The 14,110-nt window shown below is 37.6% G+C and overlaps 1 protein-coding gene across 1 annotated transcript; it reads left to right on the top strand.

Moving 5' to 3' along the window:
* The first annotated feature begins 10,101 nt into the window (after positions 1–10,101).
* Positions 10,102–13,017, top strand: LOC143030808 (uncharacterized). Its single transcript, XM_076194024.1, has one exon. The coding sequence runs from the start codon at positions 10,969–10,971 to the stop codon at positions 12,106–12,108; it is 1,140 nt and encodes a 379-aa protein (XP_076050139.1). The 5' UTR covers positions 10,102–10,968; the 3' UTR covers positions 12,109–13,017.
* Positions 13,018–14,110: the final 1,093 nt, after the last annotated feature.

Here is a 14,110-nt window from a genome sequence, read left to right as displayed (position 1 = left end):
CTTACTACCTTATCCACCAAGATTAGGTTACCTTGATGATGTACCAATGCTCCAGGACGAATTGGGTTCCACTCCATGGCATTCACCAAGCATAGAAAAATAAATATTGCAGCCCTCATCTGTAAAATGCATCAAGATTAATATTCAACTCAAGAAGGATATCCTTATAATATTCTCTATACTCTTCAGGGTTCTCAACATTGATACACAGGGTATCATAACAATCATCTTCACAGACCTGCAAACTTATTTTCTTTAAATCATCTAAATGTCCTATCAATTCTTCTCTTGTTTCTAAATGTTTAAGTATAAATTTGTTCCCACCTGCAGAATTAATTACCCTATATGGACCAGTGTACCTTGGTGAAAGTTTATTATTGGGTGAAGTTAGTTTGACCATTACTAAATCTCCAATTTTCAATTCTAGTTTGTGAGCTATTTTGTGTTGTTTTTCTTTCATCTCTTGTGAGTACACCAGCATATGTTCCCTAACTCTTTGGTGAATACTTTGAAAAGTAATTATTCTATTTGATATATAGTCATCTAAATTGTAGATGGGTTTCTGCTCTGCAGTCAACATTTCATATGGAAGAGTTTTGTCCTCCCCAAAGATTATAAAATGAGATGTATCACCAGTGGCTACATTAATTTGATTGTTCAGGGTACACTTTACACAAGGAATGCAAGTATCCCAAGTTACACTATGAGGACTTATCAGAGTTCTAAAACATATAATTATTTTTCTATTTAACCTTTCTACTACTCCATTACTTTGTGGATGATTCATTAATATATTGGCTTTCTTTATGGAATACACTACATAAATTTTCCAAGATTTTGTTATTAAATTCAGTTCCATTATCTGAAACTAAGATATTAGGTGTAGTGAAATTACAGATTATCTGATCATAGATTACTGAAGCAATAGTTTCAGCTTTCTTATTGACTATGGGTTGTAATATACAGAATCTTGAAAAATAATCAATAGCAACAAATGGATATTTATATCCATTCTCAGACATAGGTAATTCCAATGTGTCAATGTGAACTCTTTCCCAAGGTTTCTGTGGAATGGGATAGGTGAGTATAGGAACAGGTTTTGGTGTATTTCCCTTCTACTTTACACATTTTACACACTTTTCTATATAATCATATATAGATTTCTTCATACCTGGCCAAAAGTATTTAAGTTGTGCTTGCCTATAAGTTTTATGCTTTCCCAGATGTGAACTACAATCACTATCATGAAGTAACTTCAATATCTCATTTACAAGAGTTTGTGGTATAACCAACTGATTTACTTGACCTCTAGAAATATCTTTCTCACTTACAAATGTTTACCTATGCGAAATTCCATTAATCAAATAAAATTCCTCTATCTTATACCCCTTTGGTAACTTTGGAGGATCTCCGCTTGGGTTCATCAAATGCTTGATTAATGAATCACATGTCTCATCATCTCTCTGTTTTCTTATTAGCATTTCCTCATCTAAAGTTACTAATTCTTCTATACTACAAACAAAATCAATCAACCCAGTCCCAGTCATTGGTTGACTAATGTTTCTAGAAAGTGGATCTGCTAGATTCCTTCTACCCGGAATATATTCAAATTGAACTTCATAGCACTGGAGTATCGCAAACCATCTAGCCAGTCTTCCTCTAAGATTCTTATGCTTAAAGAAGTTCTGAATAGCTGTGTGATCAGTCTAAACTCTGATTGGATATCCTAGTATCATATCCCTAAAACTTTCCAAAGAATAAATTACTGCTAAAGTTTCTCTTTCTGTTATAGAGTAGTTTCTCTCCACACTATTAGAAAGTCTTGATGTGTAAGCACATTTGGACATAAAATATTTAATGAAAGCCTTCTTATAAGCCTCATATTGATTGATCTCTTCCATTTGCTGGAAGTTAATGACAAACCTAGCCCTCCCATGCTCAGGATCGATATTCTCCTTGAGAATTTCTATCTTCTTGTTCTCGTCAGTAATGTTTTTACTCACTATCAGAGTATCTATTAAATTTAAGTATTTGTTAACACCATAGGTATTAGCTTTCCCAGTAAATTTATGGATATTTGTGTTGGAGGTATGAACCTTATGTCTTAACACGTTATAATTCTAGGCGGTACTCATACTACCTTGCCTGGCTGTTTGCGATGTCACCTCGCGATGTCAACTTCTATCTTGACGTCCTTCTTCAGCCTTGTCATTCGCCAGCGACGTTGTTCCTCAGCTTCATCGCTCACTGCCTTGAAGATCGCCTTGTAGATGATGATCACCTTGAAGAATGCTTGTTCCACTCGTAGTAATTGCTTGTAGCCTCTCGTTCAGTTGCTCGTCCCGTCACGCCTCTGTTGTGGTTGCGGATGATGCACTCCCGTAGACTTCTCTCTTCTCTTGCTCCACTTCACGCACCAGTCTATCTTGCTTGCACCAGTCTTATAATCTCTTCGGAGGTGTGTTTAGCACCCAGTTCATCCCACGCTGTTCACCACTATCACCTCCGCTGTCACCACTGTCACCACCACTATCGGTCCTTGACCGTTTACACTTCTATTAGTCTCGTAATTCCACTCACAAGGCCGCTTGCCTTCGTTATGTCAGTTTCACTAATTTCAAGTTCATCTTATTCAGAAGGCTCCATGCCTTGTACTTCTCATACTTCAGTCAAGTCCTTAGGTTAAGTAAAGCGATTTACTTCTATTTCTTTTCTTCTCACTAGTTTACACTGTCTTTGTTTACACTCAGGATCTCTCTCACTCTCCGTCTGCCTGCCGAGATCTCTATACCATACGCCAAGCCACCTTCGTCTGACGTCACTAATTTTTCCAATCCAATCTCCTCTGACTTCTCAAAAGTTTGTCACACCTTATGGGCGTGACTTTGAATTAATGCACCAATAACTTTTCTCCTCCTCCACCTTTTATCCAATCCGGAAAGCTGTTACATTGTCACAAGCAATATCGTTTACCTCAGCATTTGTCAAACGAAAAACTTTGCGCTCATATATTGTTACATCAGCAATTATTACAGTCACCTCCCGTCGGCCGTGTTTACGCAGACAGAACAGCGACTTCAGTCTTGTTTATAAAAACAGTCAAATCCGAGCTAATGCGAGTCTGACTCAGCTATTGTCGCTTGTCGGCGACTAAACAATCGGCGACTCAGCATTTCAATACACCAGTGTTTCACAACATTATTAGCATTTGTTCTCCCATCTACCTCTTCATCTACTGAATTGTCTACCTCCATCTACCGGTCTCTTACAATTTCCAAGGTTTTGGAACGTATCGTATACAATCAGTTAGATACCTACCTCAGGGAACGTAATCTACTATACGGTATGCAATCTGGTTTCAGAACGAATTACTCAACAGACATCAGCTTAATATACCTTTACGATCTGATAAAACAGGAATGCGACAGAGGTAATTACACGGGTTTAGTCTTGTTGGATCTACAAAAGGCATTTGATACAGTGGACCATGGTATCTTATTAAAAAAAACTTGAGGCATTAGGAGTGGCGAAAATTGGCTGGTTCAAGTCCTACCTTACAGGTCGCAAACAACTAGTACAGGTAAACGAAGCCTGCTCAGTTGACAGAGAGATAACTTGTGGTGTACCACAAGGTTCAATTCTAGGACTGCTACTGTTCCTGTTCTATATCAACGACATGCCAGGTGCGGTGAACTGTAAGTTACTGCTATTTGCAGACGACTCCTCTCTAATTGTCTCAGGTAGGGACCCAGTTGAAGTAAAGGAGAAACTGAGTGTCGAACTGTCATCGGTCCAGGACTGGCTCCTAGATAATAGGCTGTCCTTACACCTCGGTAAAACGGAAAGTATTGTCTTCGCATCCAAACCCAACCTCAGGAAACACAGCGATGTACAGGTCAGGTGTGGGGTTAATGTCTTGGAGTCAAAACAAGAGGTAACCTATCATGGAATACCCTTAGATCAGTCCCTCTCCGGGAATGCCATAACAGATAAGATTGTATCCAAGTGTTCACATAAAGTCAGATTTTAGTATAGAAAAGCCAGAAATTTTGATCTGGAAAGAAAGGAGATTCTGGTCTCAGCCTTGTTACAACATCACTTTGATTACGCTTGTAGCTCTTGGTACAGTAGTCTGAACAGAAAAATAACAGTCCCGGCTACAGGTTACACACAATAAGATAATTAGATTCATACTCAATTTACCTCAACGTAGTCATATTGGTATTGAAGAATTTAGCAAGGTAGGAATGTTACCTGTAAAATATCGTGTCCAGCAGCTGAAACTAAACCAGGTTTACAATGTCGTTCATAATTCTGCTCCCTCATATGTGAGCTGTAATTCTACATTAACGGCTGAGAACCGAACCCGGAACAGTCAAGAGTCTCTTATTTTACCTCATGCACGTCCTTTCACCAAAAACAGATTTCACTTCACAGGTGCTCAACTATGGAACTCACTACCTGTGTCCATTAAGAAGTCAAATAGCAAGGTTACCTTCAAGGAAAAAGTCAAGGGTTACTATATGTCTCAGCTATGGACAGAGAACAGCCTTGATTTTGTGTACTACTAGCTTAGTGGGGGATATCTGATTCCATGAGTAATACCATCCATATTTGCGTTCATTCATAACTGTTCTGACTCCCCCCTTCCCTTTTTTTCTGAAGTTTAGTTCAGTATAACAATGGCTGATGTTTACAAATTGGTTTCCACCTTTGTTTTGCCAGTCATAACATGGTATATGTCTCAGGTAGGGCCCAAGAACAGTTATGATCTGACTTTTTTCCTCATTCTCCTTGTTGTTTTACTCATTCGAGCACTGGTCCCCTGTACCCTACCTTTGGTGCTTCAGGTTATAATGTACTACTCCCTAGTGCTCATAGTAATTGCCCACTCCGTCCTGAGATTCAGGTTAAATGTTAGATTTGTAGTATTCACTATAACTACATGTTGTTACAGATGTAGAATATTGTAGTATATCATTAATGGTCCTACTCTGATATAGTACTCACTCATACATGTTGATACAGCTGTAGAAAAATGCAGTATATTATTAATGGCACTACTCCGATATAGTACTCACTCATACTGTTTTGTTACAGTTTAACATTATTTTGTTGTTCCTTTGCTTAACGCAATGTTCTCTTGGATGGTGCTAAATTTTTTGGACTCAATGTTCCTATGTGTACAAATGTTTTAGTAATATCAACAAAACTATAACAATGTTTATGTGTCATATGTGTACTGACTGGTATTACTCATGAGTGCCTGTGGTCCCCTTAACCCCCTACGTATGTTGTCCGTGTGACTTAGTGTAGAATAACAATCTGATAAGGACCACAATGGAAATAAGCGTACCTGCTTTTTGTGTTATCCTCGGCAATTTGCATTTATTATTTCGAACTATGTGTTCTTGTCATTATTTGCACTTCATGTACATTGATTCATTGCTAAAAGTCTAAACCACTTGAATCATGTAATGCGGAAAATAACGTCCAGATTTATCAAATTTATATTTACTGCCAGCCATGTTGGAAAAAGACTGCCAGTCTCTTAATGGGCAGAGTTCAAGATGGTCCCTTATATGAAACTCTTCATAAGATTGTGATTCTAGTCGAACGTCATTCTGTCATATTTCATGCTTTAAACCCAATTTGAACAAACGCATGGCATTTTGTCACTTATCCGCTCAGAAATACACTCTTATAAACCCTTATTGAAATGAAAATATGAACATTGCTATTTTGGAATCGACAATTTTTAGAAGGGGACGGGTGGGCTAGAAAAATTACTTCGCCCATTGTATTCTAAGCTTACATGCCAGGCGATATACCCGCATGTTATTTGTTTACATTCATCATGGCGTACCGCCACCTCATCTACAGATTCATTTCGTATCAATTGAATTTAAATATATGCTTTATGGTATGAACAGTTACTTTGTATATACTTAAAAGAATCTTTGAGATTCCTAGGACGTCTGTGATATACAGAAGTGGCATAGAATTTAGAAGCACAACATCATAGTATGATTAGAATGCGGGGCCGTTAACAAACACGCAGGTAATAAGTATTATATTAAGGGCGCTCGACAATCGTGTACATGCATTTATTGTATGGTGGAGGTTATTTTCCTTGTCTGTTCATCATTTGATGTTGCCTGGTTTCATGTTAGTTCTGGTCGAATTTGGGCACTTCCAATTTGGTTGGCAGAATGAAGTTTTGTCAAAATGCTCATCTATCGTTTACATCCACGCATACAACGACCATTGGTAATATATCCTTGGCAACTTATTTTCATTGCGATTGCAGGAGTATCATACATTTTGGGGGGACTGAAATACTTCAAATGCATGCAGTGAAAGGTCACGAAATGAACCATAGCTTCACAAAATATTTGTAATTTATATCGGAAGGTTCCAGGAGAAGTCATTCACCATAACCTAATCTAAAAAAATGCTTTATGTTGTATTCGTGATTTACAAGTAAGTTTGTCATGGTCATGAATAAATTATAAATAATCATTTCTTAGTTGATAGAACGGAAGGACGGGGTGGGGATGAGTCTAACAGAACCTAGCATAGGTAATGTTCTGTCGAGTTTTTATTTTTTCGCTCATTAGATAAATGAAAAATATTTGCTAGTTTTCTTTAAGGGTGCATTGTGCAACTTGTGCTAAAATTCACTCATTTACTCGCTAATCCTGTGGCTCTACAACACGGGGAGGGGGGGTTGCTGAGATGTTCCCTGACAAATGAAAATCATTAAAGGATTTGCAAAAATCATTTATTGATTTCTGACATCCATGATTATTGGGTGGGTGTAGACACGTGTGAAAATGTTACCAATGTTTCTTATTTCAAGTGTTCTCTGCTATCATATCTTTCATCATACTCTGACTTTAATTTCTTTCTTGTGGCTTCTTTCTCCATGTAATGTTTACTCATACACTCCTGTGCCTTATTATTTCCCTATTAATTTTCACCTTATTAATCACTAGGTACGTGGCCATTTCCAAATTTCCAAAAAAGGAGGACACTGCATATTGATGATTATAATATACAGTAATATATATGTATATATATAATAAACTGAAAGTGAATAATATTTTTCACCTCTAATGAAACCAACAAATAACTGTATTTCTTGCTAAGTTACAACACAAACAAAACCTAGTTGTATACTCACCTTGAATGCCTGGAGGTTTATTTCTTTTTTTTTTTTACTTCTGCCCTCTACTGGCCATCTCCAATAGTTTCTTGTTAGCCAGAAGTGTTTTGTATATAGTTGTGCATTCTTCCAAATGGTTTCTCTCGTTCCTCAAAGCTAATGTCATCATTAAAAAAGCTCGCTCCGAGTGAGCACTCACTTTCTTCAGGCTTGTGAATGAGAACTGAGATTTATATTCACTGGACAGTTTGAGATAGCGTTCATCACTGTGGCAATCTACCATATCAGGAGTAGTAATAACTGTGTATCACTGTGGCAATCTACCATTTCAGGAGTAGTAATAATTGTGTCCACAATCCCATACTAATATCTGGATGGTTACAGGTCTCAACTGCACCACTGAATTCTCCATAAGATACATCACTTGAGAGGCCCAATTTTGATACTTTATTGTGAAAACTGTTTTCAGAAAAGTCATATCTGCCACTTAAGTACTTTCTGGCCCTTTCATAGAAAACACTGAAGTTTGTTTTACATTTCTTAGGCACATCTGGACTAAGCTGGCTAAGCTTGGTATTTACTGAATACCCCCAAAAATAAATCCTTCATTCTTCTCTCGAGCTTGTGTTTCAGGTCAGTCATTAGCTTATATACCGAAATCATGCTGAATGATTTGGCTTCTAGTGCTTCGATAGTGTCTGAGAATAATTTAAGAGTGTGACTGAGGAAGAGGAAATAGATCTCTGACACTTCAGAGTCATTTCTTTCATCTCCGAAGCACTTCCACAGAACCTTGGGACATTCCTCTTCTCCTAAGCTCTGAAAATAACCTTTTAGGGCTTTCCTCTACTTCAGTATTTGGTCAATTGATGGCAGAAGAGATAGGCATCTAGTTACAATATGTCGCAATAGATTGCATTCATCAGACTCCACAAATTCACAGAACTTCATCTGTTGTGTTCTGCTTGCTGAGATGCTAAAATGGCTGTACACCTTGAGCACAATATTTTCAACATCAGTGTCCAGTTTTCCAGCAGCAAATTTTGATGCATTGTGCAAAACATGAGCCAAACAGTTAGCAGCAATAATGTTGTTTTGGGCCTGTTTCAGTTTCTGATAAACACTGTTGTATTTTCCATAGTTTACAGCTGCATTGTCAGCTGTGTATGCTGACACTTTATTCAGATCCAGACCCGACGCTTGTAACTTAGACTGTTATAACTGATTTGTGATAGCTTTTGATGATTCATCATTATCAGTGTAAAAATCAAGTAACACTTGTTGCACTCCCTCCTCAAAATTAAAGTATCTCAAAAGAATTGGGAAACATGTTGTTGCACCTTTGTTTGAAGCATCAGTTGCTATTGAAAAGTGCAAGTCATGTTCTTTTACATATTCCACGTGCTTCTGTACAGAATATGGTGCTCAAATATTTTCACACAGAGCTTTTGCTTTGGTTCTTCCACATGTTCTTACACCTTTCGCTACCGAGGAATCACTATATACCTCTCTGTCAACTTTCACTGCACAGTCAATGCTTCTATATGACTGGTGATGTTTCACAGTATGATACACTTTACAAAGTTCTGCAGCTGTGATTTTGTCATCCTGAGAGGATCGAGCTGAAGAAATAAATGATAGCAATGATGATGTGCCAATACTGCGAGTGTTAAGTCTACGTTTGTCTGTGGCTGTATGTCGTTTGACTGCACTCTTTCCCTAACCTGCTATTGCGACATCACTATGACACACTGTACAAAAAGTATGAAACTCATCCTTTCTGCTTTTAGCAATGAATCCAATCTCTTTGGCCCAGTCAGAGTTAAGCAAAGTCTTTCTTTTCAGCATTTTCAGACTCCTTAACCTCATAAATTAATTGCCAAACCACACTGCATCATGGCCACCTCAGGACTGCAGCCCAATGTATGAGATATAAATCATGCAATCACATGTTCACAACATTGGTCCTGTGCAGTGCCTGTCTACTTTGGCTACTGAGTTCTGATGTTGACCTTGGCCTGGGTACTCCCACATAATTTAATTGTATGGCATTATTGTATACCTAGGGTTATTTATTTATTTATATATTCTTTATTATTTTTTTATTTATTTGTTTATTCACCCCAAGAGAGGAGGACAAATGTACGTCTGGCGTGAGGTTGCGCCGGATAGAGGACAATGTGCTGAAACGGAGGACATCTGGTCACCCTACTAGTCACCTAGGAAATTGAATATCATGTTGATTTACGAGTAGGATTGCTAGACAGCACAAATATTTACACAGATCACACATAATTCATTTGAAGTGGTTGTTTTCACTGAACTATAAATCAACAAGCTGATTCCTTTGTGGGCCTTGTTATAGTAACTAATGGAAGTGAGGGGTGAATCTAACCCAATGTAGTTGTAGGTAGGGACAGGTTAGGATATATTGATTAGAAATCATTTACTTACTCAATATTTTATATCTTTATCTATAGGAGTCTGGTGGTATTAGTGTGAAATTTTACTTGTTTCCCTCCAAAATGAACAACAAGTAATTTGCTGTAGAAACCAATACATTATTAGATTACCATAAATCTCTCAAATGTTGATTTATGACATCCGTGATTGGTGTGTGTATGTGTGTAGGGGCGGGATCGGAGGTGTTCCCTGACAAATGGAAACCAATAAAGGATTCACAAGAATCACATATTGATTCCTGGCATCTTCGATTATATTATCGGATGGTTGACCTCTGAAAAAAAAAAAAATAATGATAGAATAAAATAGGTCCATTTATCTGTGTTACTGTGTCCATCATACTCTAATTTCCCCCCTTATTCTTTCTGTTTGTAATATTCATATACATTCTTGTGACTTATCTATAAATTTTCATTACCTTTTCACTACTTTTTCCAGTTTCTGTGGTTCTTCATAGTTTTTACATTTGTTCAATCATCCATTTTTTCTCATTCTTTTCTTTTTAATCTTCTTTGGTAAGAATTGTTTATCTTAATTTGTTGCACTTTGGTTAATGTATTTGTATATTTTTGTGATACTCCAAAAATATTAGCAAGTAATAATCTTTATATCGTAATGATTGAAAAATAGTGCCATTCACCATAACCTTAATGAAATATGTTGATTTACAAGATTGCTGTTGGGCTACTCCCACTGTGCACCTTGTCTCTATATTTGATGAAAGTGAGGGGTGAATCCAACCTAACCTATAAAAAATTTACTTATCACGGAGAGGGTGGTGGGTGGGGGTTTCTTCAAAAAACGGAAAACAAGTGATTTATTGTAAAAATGAATATCAGAATCTCATGAATCTCTCCAATGTTGATTTTTGAAATCTTTGATTGATGTGTGTGTGTAGTTGTCCTCTGTAATTTTTTTCCAAATACTTCTTGTTTCCAGCTGTGGTGTTGTATCCTAAAATTGAATACTTTTTCTTGTGGTCTCTATCTCATTGCATTATTTGTTCGGTCTTTCGCTTTATTATTTCCTGAATGATTTTGACTACTCCATATTATTTAGTATTTGTTCAACCTTCCATTTCTTTCTTTTTCCTTTAAACTTCTTGTTATGAAATGTTTATTCCCTTCCCTGATTTCATATTGGTTAATGCCCCACTCTACTTGTATTCCTTGGTGTCACTCCTATTACAGTCTCGCAAAAACTTAGTTGTCATACTTATTACATATTTACTTTCAGGATGAGAGTAGCTATCAACAATTCCTGGGAAAAGATATCCAAAGATTCTCTACATTCGTCATATAAATATAATCTTGTGTCATCCGCGGCACACCCATCTCATGAGTCATCTTAAATATCACACGATGACCCACACTAGAAAGAAACCTTTTCAATGTGCCCTGTGTGATGCAGTTTTCTCGACAAAGAGTAATCTTAACCGACACGCGGTGACCCACACTGGAGAGAAGCCTTTCCAATGTGACTTGTGTGATGCAACTTTCACACAAAAGAATAATCTCCAACAACATGTGGTGACCCACACTGGAGAGAAGCCCTTCAAGTGTGACCAGTGCGATGCAGCTTTCGTAGCAAAGTGTCATCTCAAACGACACATGGTTACCCACACTGGAGAGAAGTCTTCCCAATGTGACCTGTGTGATGCGGCTTTCTCACAAAAGAATTATCTCAAACAACACATGATGACCCACACAGGAGAGAAGCCTTTCCAGTGTGGCGTGTGTGATGCAGCTTTCTTACAAAAGAATCATCTCAAACAACACATGGTAACCCACACTGGAGATAAGTCGTTCAAGTGTGACCTGTGTGATGCAGCTTTTTCACGAAAGAGTGCTCTCAAATATCACGTAATGACCCACACAGGAGAGAAGCCTTTCAAGTGTGACCTGTGTGATGCAGCATTCTCAGCAAAGAGTGTTCTTAAATATCATGTGGTGACCCACACTGGAGAGAAGCCTTTCAAGTGTGACCTGTGTGATGCAGCTTTCTCAAGAAAGAATAATCTCAAAGGACACATGATTACCCATACCAAAGAGAAGCCTTTTAAGTGTGGCCTGTGCGATGCGGCTTTCAAACGATCGATTGATCTCAAACGACACCTGATGACCCATACCGGAGAGAAGCCTTTCCAGTGTGGTCTGTGCGATGCGGCTTTCACACGAACGAATAATCTCAAACAACACCTGATGACTCACACTGGACAGAAGCCTTTTAAATGTGACCTGTGCGATGCAGCTTTCATAAAAAAGGGTGATCTTAAACAACACATAGTTTCACACACCGGAGAGAAGCATTTCCAGTGTTGCATGTGCAATGCGTCTTTCTCACGAAAGAATGATTTCAGACGACACATGATGATCCACACAGGAGAGAAGCCTTTCCAGTGTGACCTGTGTGGTGCAGCTTTCTCACAAAAGAATTGTCTCAAATATCACATAATGACCCACAACTTTCCTGTATGATGGTACTTTCAGCTATTAAGTACTGATCCACTATTATAAACCAGTTGGGTTGATGGGTTATCACATGCATACTGTCAGTTGAAATCTTAATTGATTTACGCACAGTTGTGAAGTTATTTGAGTGACCTTTGGCCTATTGTGTTATTGCATATTTGCTTGTTCCAGTGTGACCTAAGTGATATAATTTCCCTGTATGATGGTACTGTCAGCTATTAAGCACTGATTCACTGTTATAAACCAATTTGGTTCATGGATTATCATGTGCATACTGTCAAATGATTTACTCTCAGTTGTGAAGTTATTTGAGTGACCATTGGCCTATTGCATAATGTGTTCTTGCTTGTTCTTTTTTTTCTTCAAAATTTTTGAGTGTTCCATCAAGTGCATGAATATTTTTGCAATTACAAAAAGAAGAAATTGAAAATATTAGAAAATTGTGCAACTGGTGGATAATATCTGTATGTCATGATGGATACAGTTCTGTTTACCTTGGTATTGTGTAAAGTAGTTGGGAGTATACGCCATAGTTATTTGTAATCTGTATGATGAATTGTTCATTTTTAATAAAGAAGAAAACCAATTTGTTTCCTAAGCTTTGTTATTGTTTGTAGCAAGAAGAATTTCCGGAGTCTAGTAGATTTGATTGTAGTTGTTCTTCTTTAGTACCACCTGAGACAGAATTTCATGGTCTGATGATTTCTGAAATATGTCATGACGCCTTCATGACAAAGGATTACAAGGGCGGAGCATGCCGACAGGAGACCTTTTGGTCCATATCTAGGTCAGATGTGGAAAAAAGTAATGACAATAAAAACACAATAATATAGACAATAATAGATGCATAGATATATTCAAATAAAAAACGGGTAAATGATAAATGATAATAAATCAACAAATATCTAATAATGTGAATCAAGTAAATAATCAGACATGATATAAAAAATGAATGATATGAAATAAATGACATTACAGCATCTTGCTTAGGTATCGAACTGAACTGCATTGCACTTCCTCTGCAGGATGTTTATTCTATTCATTAATTACATCATTATTTGTGCCAAGAATAGCTTGTTCGTGATGTTTAGTAGCAGTTGTGCATGTACTTGTTCCCTCTTGACTCATGGGACAGAACCTCTTTGCTAGGTCGAGTTGTGATGTCTTTTTTTTTTTCTGCTCAATTTGTTGTGTTCGTGAATTTTACATATTTTGTGACGCATATCAGTTTACAATTAATCTTTCTACAAGTATTTGGTGGAGGGCAATCATTTCCACATGATGATCTTCGTTATGAGAACTTTTGTGTCAGATGATTTCTGATAAGTATCATGACGCCTCCATGGCCTCTAGTGTCTCTGTCCGTACTGTATTAAACGTAATTGTTGATTGGCGTTTCTGCATCTATCATGTCATTATACAAGTGATTCTTAGCCAATATACACTAGAGCTTTCTCGATGGTGAGCTCAGAGTGTGTAGTAACTGTGTGTAGTGATTGGTTTGTTATGTTGTCCTTTTCCATTTAATTGATACAATAGTGTAAGACTCGCGAATCACTCATTCAAAACTAACGACTCTTTTCACCGAATCTGGTGAATCGTGTCATCGTTTCCATTAAATCGTTTACTTGGAGTTTGTTAACACCCTAGCATTATGTATATGTCGGTTGTTGTTGTCGTTCCCTAGACTGTCCCAAGGAATGCCATTCAGAGTGTATGTTGTGTTGTTTGCGAGCATGATTGTGTATAATGCAGTCTTCCATTATGTGTTGTATGGTATAGGGTGAAGTGTTACATCCTGGGCAGCTGTTCACAACGCGGTCATGCAGTTTCTTCTGGTAGTTTAGAAGTGCTGGGTGGTGACCGCACCGCAGTCTGGCCAAGTGGACTCTGTCCTTTCGTGGGAGAGAGTATTCAGAAGGGTGGATATCAGGGGGTCTGGCATGCAACAGTGTGTTGTCTTTCAGTGTGTTAATGGAGCGGTGAGTGATATGATTATGAATATGTT

The sequence above is a fragment of the Oratosquilla oratoria genome, chromosome 12 (assembly GCF_046742065.1).
Source record: "Oratosquilla oratoria isolate Oo_2021 chromosome 12, ASM4674206v1, whole genome shotgun sequence".
Classification (NCBI taxonomy): domain Eukaryota; kingdom Metazoa; phylum Arthropoda; class Malacostraca; order Stomatopoda; family Squillidae; genus Oratosquilla; species Oratosquilla oratoria.
Note: the sequence above shows the minus strand (reverse complement) of the source record. Positions and strands in the feature narration are given on the sequence as shown.

Coding starts and splice junctions, on each gene's coding strand:
- LOC143030808 (XM_076194024.1), top strand. CDS start 10,969: ATGAGTCATCTTAAATATCACACGATGACCCACACTAGAAAGAAACCT.